The 10,670-nt window shown below is 36.4% G+C and overlaps 1 protein-coding gene across 1 annotated transcript; it reads left to right on the top strand.

The window, feature by feature from the left end:
- Positions 1–241: 241 nt before the first annotated feature.
- Positions 242–10,252, top strand: LOC148123836 (sodium channel protein type 8 subunit alpha-like; the record flags this gene model as incomplete). The annotated part of the gene is made up of 4 exons (XM_087918664.1): positions 242–379; positions 1,383–1,487; positions 3,239–3,509; positions 5,275–10,252. Coding segments are annotated over 4 exons (1,659 nt in total), but the record flags the coding sequence as incomplete, so codon positions are not given.
- Between the last annotated feature and the right edge of the window lie 418 nt (positions 10,253–10,670).

Here is a 10,670-nt window from a genome sequence, read left to right as displayed (position 1 = left end):
AAGATTTGCAGTACTAGTGGATGGTGTTAGTATAAATAAGATTTAGTTAGATTTCCTTTTTCTTTTACCTTTGCCCTATGCCCTTTGACCATTATCTCATTATTTTTCTGCACAATGTTGCATGCTTTAAAACAGAATACACTGTGATTTTTTACATTAATAGATTAAGTACATATAGATTGGGATTTCCCTCTCCCTCCCCGCTCCCCCCAATATATAATTATTTTGTCTCTGCTTATAGCAAGAAGAGCAGCCCAAGTATGAGGACAACATCTACATGTATATCTACTTTGTCATCTTCATAATCTTTGGATCCTTCTTCACCTTGAATCTCTTCATTGGTGTTATTATTGACAACTTCAATCAGCAAAAGAAAAAGATAGGTCAACTTTTCATATTGTCTAGCACACAAGGGGAAGGAAGAGAAGAGAGAAAGATAAACACTAGAATGACTATTTAATTATCAACTAATAACAATAGCGGAGTAAAGGTAAAGGTAAAAGTTTCCTTCACACATACGTGCTAGTCATGAGAAACTCTCCCAAATCTGGCTGCTGCTAATCCAAAATGTAAATGATTACAAGCAGATTCTCACATGCAAGTCAGCTATTGCAACTGTAGTTATCCTTAAATGACTTTCATGAGTGAAAAAGGCATTACAGGTAGTCCTCAGCTTAAAACTTTTATTTAGTGACTGTTTGCTCTGGAAAAAGGTGATTTATGACTAGGGGAAGCCATATTCACTTATCCACTACATGATTCACTTAACTGCAGTGATTTGCTTAAGAACCATGACAAAACGGTTGTAAATTGCCTTGCTTATCAATGGAAATTTTAGACTCAACCATAGTTGTACATTGGGGACTACCTGTGTAAATCAAATGCAAAGGAAAAGCTTAGTATCCTTTTGTATAATTGTTTTCATTTTGACTTCTTCAATTATGCCCCAAAGAAAGTTAACTAGTAAATGCACAACAGATACATTTCACATAAATAATTTCCTGCTGGACAAGATTCTTCTGCCTTTCCATTTCAAACAATGACAGTGTTACAATTTATAATGCTAAATTGAACCTTTGCTCTACATCAGGCTTCCGCAAACTGATGCACCGAATTACACATTTCCAGGCATCATAGCCATTAGGCCTGCAGCCGATGAGAATTATAGTCTGAGATCTGGTGGGCACTACATTGAATTAGATGTTCCCACACAAGAGCTAAATGGAACTTAACTCTGTGAGATAATTACTTCTAGAGATGGGGCAATTTCTTTACCACACGAAGAAATAAGAAAAGCCTACTCACTGAATATGTGCCATAATCTTCAAGCAAAGTTGAATGGATTGTAACCAACTTCTTTTTCTTCCCCTCTTCCCCTTTACTTTGGAGGTCAGGATATCTTTATGACAGAAGAACAGAAGAAATACTACAATGCCATGAAAAAATTAGGCTCCAAAAAACCTCAAAAGCCAATTCCCAGGCCTCTGGTAAGTTTTTCCATTTTTTTTCTACCATGCCATTCCTTATATACTCAAGTGGAACCTTTCATCCCTCCCCACCCCCAGGTACATTGAGATTATTCAGGAATGAAGAGGAAAACTATTATAATTGGTAATGGGTGAAAATATCAATTGGGAGATTTCTGATTCCAATTTCCATATTAAACAGCCTTGAGAAACCCACAAATCTTTTCATCAGCCCACTTCTGGGACTACAGTTTTTGTAAAATGTATGCCCAAGAAAAAAATTAATGCCAGATGAGATGGCAAAGTGCTATTGCAGAATCCTTCTCCCTAAATCAGGGCCTGACCTCCACCCATTCAGCCATATATGATCTTATTGGGCAACAGCAAGTAATTTTGACTTTCCTGTATGCTGTATTCAGGTATGAAACCTTGATAGGTGCAGTCACCTCATCTTACCCCAACAATTGTGGGGAAAGCCAAGTCTTCAATAGTTTATGGGAGGCTAGGAGCCTGGCAAACTTTAGGAAAAACCATAAGATGGTAATGTTTAAAGGATGGGACTAGGAGTGTGCCCATTCTATCCAACTTGGTAAGATGGGTAGATGTTCTTAGGGAAAGGCAGTTATGCAGACAGCTTGACCTAGTGTCATATAGGGCTTCAAAGATAATGACCAGCATCTTTAATTGCAACCAGAAGGAAAATGGAAGCCAGCGCAGCTCACGCAACAGATAAGGTCTGAGTGCTGAGTGCTGAACATTGATTTAAAAGCTGGATAATATATTTTTATCAATTGTTTAAGCCTACTGTTCTAACTGCAAATTTCTATGAGTTTTTGTTTTAATGAGAAGCAGTATGGAAATGGGTCAGATAATTCTAATAGCCTCTTCTGGGATACATATTATCCTGAAGCAGAATAAATGAGCTATTTTTTTATTTATTGCTAGTTTATTTACTTTGGCTGCTGAAAAAAACAAGAAGTGGATTTCCTTAGCATTTCCTTAGATTAACATACCGTATTTCCCCATGTATAAGCCACCCCTTTTTTCCAAAATTTTCAAGCCCAAAAAGTAGGGGGGTGGCATATACAAAGCAGGTACACTTTTTATACGTGAAAAATGCATAAAATAATAAAGTAGGAATAAACTGGTTTTCCAGCAGTATGCTATACTTTTTTGTAAAAATTGTACGTGATGATACGATTACGAGTGCGAGTACGCGATAGAAATGCATACGCTAGGCATCGGCCTGAATGCTTCATTCCTACTCTCGTTCCGATCGTAGATTGCTAGCGTCACCGCGCACCGCTTTCGGGCGTCATGACCGTTGTAGATCTAGACGTCGAATTTTGTTTCTTTGTAAATTTTCTTTCTTCATAACTTGTTTCTCTAATAAAATATTTTTTTCAAAACTTCACAGTCCAAAAATTGGGGGGGTGGCTTATACAAAGGGGGTGCTTATACATGGGGAAATAAGGTACCTGGTATTTGCTCTGCAGCAAATAAGATTGAACAAAGGGAACACCATGACAATTTAAAGGAGAAAATGAAGCTGAATGTGAAGTTAATCATACTACTGTATATAATCTTATATGTACTTACATATATCATGCTGACTGAACATTATCATGCTGACTGAACATTTTTCAATCTGCCTTTAAGTATCCCTTCAAAATCTCTATTGCCATCTTATTAAAATCTTCTTTAATCAGATAGTACCAAAGGTTCACTGGGTATTTTGCAATGTTGATACACATGTTTTCTGTGTACAATAGAACAGAATCCAAGGCGCTGTCTTCGACTTTGTCACCCAGCAAGCCTTTGATATATTAATAATGCTACTCATCTGTCTCAACATGGTGACTATGATGGTTGAAACCGACACACAAAGCAAACAGATGGAGGATATCCTCTACTGGATCAATTTTGTCTTTGTTATCTTTTTCACTTGCGAGTGTGTGCTGAAAATGTTTGCCTTACGTCACTATTATTTCACTATTGGATGGAATATTTTTGATTTTGTGGTTGTGATACTCTCCATTGTGGGTAAGTACATAGAAATATTTTCATGTATCTACCACAGTAATCAAAGCGCCTGGAGAAATGGATAATTCTAACGTTCAGTTGCAAACATCCAAATAAAAATGCAAACTTGTTAATAGTGAAACTGAGACTGATTAGGAGCTAAAATTATAAAATAAAATGATCATTAATCAGTTCTTTTATAGCCACTAAGGGGGTGCAATAGTTCAGTAGTTAAAGATGCTGAGCTTGTCAGTCCGAAAAGTTCAAGCAGAGTGACAGGGTGAACTCTTGTTACTTGCCCCAGCTCTTGCCCACCTAGCAGGAACCATGCAAAATGCAAGCAGATAAATAGCTATCACTTCAATGGGAAAGTAATGGCATTCCATGCACCTCGGCGCATAGTCATGCTGGCCACATAACCACAGAAACGTTTTAGGACAACACTGCCTCCCTCAGCTAAGAAACAGAGATGAGCACCACCTTCTAGAGTCGGACACAACTGGGCAGGGGAGACCTTTACTCTTTATCTTTATGGCCACTAATCTGTCCTGGATTATATTACTTTACAATGTAATTTGAGATTGCCTCTTAAGATTGCTATTTATATTAAGTAGCTATTAAAATTAATTAATTATTTGATGGAGAAATTCCTGGAATATATTAAATTCCATAGATTCTCATCTCATCACTAGGCTCAATTCAAGGTACTGATACCGACTTTTAAAGCCAAGACTGAGCTGGGCAAAGTTCAAAGGACAACTGTTTATATGAACTAGCTTGATACTTTGAGATATTCCTTGGCAGTTCTTTGTGTCTGCTTTCTGTGTGTAACAAAATAAGTGGTGCAGGATCCTCTCTTGCTCTTTCCTTTGGTGCTGCTTAACAGTTTAACTGACTATGAGGCATTTTGAAGGATTTCTAGTTCCTTGTGGTAATCGTAAACAACTATAGTTACTGTACAGTATATGAGTGTTGATGTCAAATTTTACTATGCTGTTTGAATTGTATTTGTTTTGAATATTTAGCATTGGGCTTTACAGGTAGTCCTCAAGTTATAACTCTAACAGAGCCTGCTCATTACAGTCGCAAGTCATAACCGTCATAAAATTGGCCAGTAATATGCGACTGACATGATTTTACATTTTTTGCAGTGTTCACTTAGTGAAACACCATGGTCATAAGTGCGAACCCACTGTTTGATATAAACATGCTTTTGCAGAAAACTGGAAGTAAACACCAGTTTTTGGCAAAACTTTCCTAAAATGTTATCACATGCCAGCTGTAAGTGCAGGTGTGTTGCCAAGCACCTGAAGTGCAGTCAGGGAGCCCTGACTTTTGATTGTCAGGACTTTAGATCTGGATCCCATTTTTCAGGCAGGTCGTAACTTCGAACGCTCACCAAGCAACTGGTTGTTGGTTGAGGACTATCTGTAGTAATTACTAAAAGGACCTATTGATTTCCAGCAATTTGGCAGTTCAAGTCCCACCAGTTCAAAGTTGACTCAGCCTTCCATCCTTCTGAGGTCGGTAAAATCCAGACTGTTGGGGCCAATATGCTGACTCTGTAAACAGCTTAGAGAGCGCTGTAAAAGCACTGTATATAGGTCTTAAGTACTATTGCTATTGCTATTGATCAAGAGATGGCCGCTTTTAAAACAAGCTGTGATTTTCTTAGTCTCATGTATTGTCTCTTAAAATTGACCATTATTTCCATGCTTCTGAAGAAAGAATATGAGATGACTTGGCACAATTGTAACTCTCTTTTCTCTCCTCAATATTTTTAAAGGTATGTTTTTGGCAGAAATCATAGAGAAATATTTTGTGTCACCAACTCTCTTCAGAGTCATCCGCCTGGCCCGTATTGGTCGAATCCTGCGCCTGATCAAAGGAGCTAAAGGGATCCGCACCTTGCTTTTTGCCTTAATGATGTCTTTGCCTGCCTTGTTCAACATTGGCCTCCTGCTCTTTTTAGTGATGTTCATCTTTTCCATCTTTGGAATGTCAAACTTCGCTTACGTCAAGCATGAGGCTGGTATTGATGACATGTTCAACTTTGAGACTTTTGGCAACAGCATGATATGCTTATTCCAGATCACTACCTCAGCTGGATGGGATGGGTTGCTCTTACCCATCCTCAACCGTCCTCCAGACTGTGATTTGGAAAAGGAACATCCTGGGAGTGGCTTCAAAGGGGACTGTGGGAATCCTTCCGTAGGGATCTTTTTCTTTGTTAGCTATATCATCATCTCCTTTCTGATTGTAGTAAACATGTATATTGCCATCATTCTAGAGAACTTCAGTGTGGCTACAGAGGAAAGTGCTGATCCATTGAGCGAAGATGACTTTGAAACCTTCTATGAGATCTGGGAGAAGTTTGACCCCGACGCTACCCAATTCATTGAATACTGCAAGTTGGCAGACTTTGCAGATGCTTTGGAGCACCCTCTTCGTGTTCCTAAGCCCAACACCATTGAACTCATTGCCATGGATTTGCCAATGGTCAGTGGGGACAGAATCCATTGTCTGGACATCCTCTTTGCCTTTACCAAACGTGTATTGGGTGACAGTGGTGAACTAGACATCTTGAGGCAACAGATGGAAGAGAGATTCGTGGCTTCCAATCCTTCCAAAGTGTCTTATGAGCCCATCACAACCACGTTACGGCGCAAACAGGAGGAGGTCTCTGCAGTGGTGATCCAGAGGGCTTACAGGGTTCGTTTAGCAAGGAGGGGATTTGTCTGCCGAAAAAATGTCTCCAACAGAATAGAAAATGGAGGGACAAATAGGGAGAAAAAAGAAGGTACTCCATCCACGGCTTCCCTCCCATCTTACGACAGCGTAACTAAGCCTGAAAAAGAGAAACAGCGGGCCGAAGAAGGGAGACGCGAAAGAGCAAAAAGGCAAAAAGATGTCAGGGAATCCAAATGCTGAGATGATCTATAATAATAATAATATTAACTGTAGAAAACTCATGAGCAGAAAAGATTGTTTACAAACTTCCTGATAAAATATATATCAATAGTGAACAGCTGTGGAGAAACTTTAAAGATCTTATACCAAACATAGTCTGCTTACTGTGTGACCATGTTGCATCTCAAAGCAGTGATCTACCACCTGTTTAATGGACCCATCTAGACCAATATATTTAAAAAAAAACAGGAAACAATGCAAAGGAGAAAAAGGATTTTATACAGTCTGGGCAGGTGGATACTGCATGTTTCACATCAGTCAATGCAACTTAGGACAAAAAAGCAAAATAAAACACACACACAAACAAGGAAAAAACTGCTGCTTGAGGATTCATATTTTTTTTCCAAAGCAGCAAAATTTGATTTGATTTTTTTTTTCATTTTATTGAAAGGAAATCTGGAAAAATATCACTTAAAGGTTTGATTAGTTCATGCAAAACTAGATTTTCATACTTGACTTTTAGTTTAAGCAGCAAAAAAACAAAAACAAAAAAGAAGGGGAAAAAAAACCAGGTAGAGCATCAACAAAAAGCTGAAATGAAATGACACGTATTTAGCCCATATCATTTAATCATCATTGTTTCTTTAATACTTACTATATGCATATTTTTTATTCTATGGGCTTCACCATGGTTTGTGAGAGATGGGGGTAATCAGGTATTTTCAGTTTGCCAAACTCGCTCAGGCTGATTCCAAAAATAAATTAAATAAAATTGTGCTCGTTTCAATGCATAGAAATGATTTGCATGATGGCATGCTGTGATCAGGAATCATGCATGAGGAATCATAAAACCACAAGACACTCAATATGCTGTCCAGGCCGTGTGTTAAGCCATATGTTTGAGGCACTCCACTGACTGCGGCACATTGTATTTGGAGAGTTACTCTTAGCTATGATTATGCTCTTCACCTAGTTTCCAAGTGTTAATCTTTCCATGTACCCTCCCACAAGAGGAGAAGAGTGAAACCAATCAAGGAGTTTATGTGTATTTTTTAATAAGCTACATGCAGTCAACTTCTTTTGCACTTTTTAAAAGTAACTCCCCAAATCCACACCAAGATGCTGCTCTAACACCCTTCCAATTCAGGAAGTGGTTTTAATACAATCTCAATATCTGGAACATTAGGGCTTCAAGAAAACTCACCAAGTAGTTCTGTATCCTGCAATATTTACAGTTCAATATCCATTCTGCCACATGCACTTTTTTTCCCAGTTAGAAATAAGCACTGTAGAAAACAACACATTATCTCTCAAAGACACATTTTAGCAGTTATATTAAGCAATCTTATTGCAGGCAGGCTTATGGCAGAGGAGTTTACAGCGTTATGTGTGCCATATTTACTGGCAAGATGTTTCGCTCTTTTGAGTGCTGTGATGTGAGACATGTACTAGGCACAAGTGGATTTCTTCTTCATTGACAGTTTTCTGCAGCTACATGGTTTTATCTGATTCTTTGAGCTGCATTTTTCCCCTAAGGAAAGCAAACCAAAAAATTTTAAATAATTATTAAAATTGTTTAAAAAAAATCTATGAATACAACATCCTACTTTTGGTGAGCAAAGTAGCAGTGTGACATGGATACAGCACTGAGAGGAAAAGTGTCATACTAGACATGTGCCTTCCCCAGTTCCACATTTCATCCCATATTGTTGTATGGTGGTAATTTTAATGGTCCTGCATATTCAGGGAGGGATGAAGAGCTACCTCTCAACTAGTCTTAACTCTAAAATGATGAGAATTCTAAAGGGAGGGGAACTAACATTTATGTTTCTAAGAACTACTTTGGCATGTTTCATTCTTTTTTTTTAAATGTCCATTATGTCCCCTTTTAATAAATCGATCCTCATAATAATTCATCTTCTAAGGGCACAGATTTATGGAATTGTTCTTGAGTCAAATGTCGGCATTGCGCTATAATCAAGATTGTTCAACCATACAGCTTTAAAAAAAAGTTTGCAGAAGGCTGTAAAGAAATATGTTGAATTTCTGCAACACGGTGAAAGACGCTGTTTGAATGTGGACCAAAACCATTTTATCTATAAAAGGGCAAAAACTATTTTTTAAAAAATGATTTAAAATATTCCAAAATCAAAAGAAAGCTAAGAAAGTTAGCAATGCCTTTTAGTTTAGTGGCAGATGCTTGACATTTAGAATTTTGCAACTTAGATACCTATTACAAGGTTAATCAGAAAGTGAGCCATTTGATAGATATCTGTGCCAAGTTGAGCTTTTTAAAAATGCATAATCTAGCTACCATGACATCGGTGGAATAATTCTGCTGTACCAGATACCACAAGGAGCAAAACATTTCTTTCTTGTTAGGTTTTATCCCAGCTATTCATAAAATATGTATGATAAAATTACATGCATTTGTACAGGCAACATTGTAAACAGCACAACAACAAGAGCTGAAAAGTGTGACTGAACTTTTTAAGACAATAATATAAATACTGTAATATATCATTTTATTTTACTGGCATGCCTTTTTGTACATGACAAAGGACTACAAGAAATTAAATAGAGTGGCTTCTGGCTTATGCCACTGTCCATATTTAATTTTCTAACTCTCTAAAAAAAATTTTTTTTTCTTTTCCACTTTTCAGATGATGTCAGTTTAAGTACATCCCTTCAGAGGAAAAATATCCTCTCAAAAGCTTTATTGCAAAAATGTATTTACAACAAAACTACTTAGATTGTATTTTGGTTCTGAGGTGCAATACAATTTGACCACTCTATGCAAGATTTGGCTAAATGTCATATTTATTCTTCAGCTGGACTACTGTTCCATATAAAAAGCTTGGCACATATAGTGTTTGTGCTATCAAATTTTATTAAGCAAATTTTAGAAAAAATGCCCAAAATCTATATTTATATTTGCTTATTATTTAAGAATACTTGAATTTTCTTATATTACTCAAGCTTTGCTTAAGAAAAAAGCTGTTAAGAAAAAGCTTCAAAACTGTGAAATATGTCCTAACTAAAATTAACATTTATTTCGAATTTCTGCACAATGTTTCTTCAAGTTTCTTTCATTTTAGATTTCTTTAACCAGTTATTCCAATTAACCAGACTTCACTGAGATTAGGAGCCTCGCTCTGGTATTTTTATATATCAGCATTACATTTTGGAAATCTTCTTTAAAAATTAATCATCCTATAATGTCTATTGAGATATATGAACATTATATAAAGGTTTACCTACATTTTTTTAAAGAGATAAAAGAGAAAGTAACTATTACTTTCAGCAAAAACAGCCAGTGATTTTTAGAAAAACATGGTCCAAACTAGGAATTAGTCAAAGAAATCTCAAACTTATTGAGAATCATTTGAAAATGTAATTTTAATAACATTGGTTTTTAAATCCCAATATTTCACTCCATTAACCTTCCCCATGGCCAGAAATGGTCAAAACAGTTTTCCTAAAAATTAATTATAATAAAAGTAACTTTACATTTACTGCAATTGTTTATAAATTCCTTTCCTTTTTTTAAGTTGAAATAATAAGAATAACTTCTTTGGGAGATCTTCCTTGCAAATGAATGATGTATGGGAAAAGGACTGAAAACAACATATATGGGACATAACCAATGCAAACTGAAATGAATAAGCATTCATAATTAAATAATTTGACATCCATTTGATTTCTTTAATTCCTGTCAATGTCCAGCACAATAAAAGAGGCCAAATACAATAGTCACAATGCCAAAACTAGAGAAAGGAAATTTTGAATAAAATGCGGTAAAATATTATAAAACATAAAGTAACATAGAAATGGAATGAAACTGGATACAATAGTTTAAAAGAAGTGGGAGGGAACCCTTCGTAATGCCATGACTCCCAGATTAGGCCATTCTATGTCTTCTTATGGAAATCACTGTAGATAGAAACCTAGCATCTTTACTTGTGGTGGTAAGGCTGATGTGAGCAGGAAACAAACTATCATTTGACAAAAATCTTATGACCAGGTTTCAACCTCGACTGCAGAAGAGGAAAAGATATGACTAAAAAAGCAATATGCTTCCCACGTAGTATAAATCTAGGGAGAAAACCCTATTTTTTTCAACTCTATCAATAAAGAATCCTATATCTAAAATATTCAAAAAGTATTTTATGAGATTCATAGTAGTTTAAGAGTGATGAATATTTTGATTGTTTATGTGATGACACTGGCAGGTCAGTAAAACTTGATTATCTGCAGCTAACTTTGGTATGG

The sequence above is a fragment of the Pseudonaja textilis genome, unplaced genomic scaffold (assembly GCF_049901715.1).
Source record: "Pseudonaja textilis isolate UNSWEBS1 unplaced genomic scaffold, rPseTex1.2 PTEXCTG194, whole genome shotgun sequence".
Taxonomy (NCBI): Eukaryota; Metazoa; Chordata; class Lepidosauria; order Squamata; family Elapidae; genus Pseudonaja; species Pseudonaja textilis.
The sequence above is the reverse complement of the archived record's forward strand: the minus strand, read 5'-3'. Positions and strand labels throughout refer to the sequence as shown.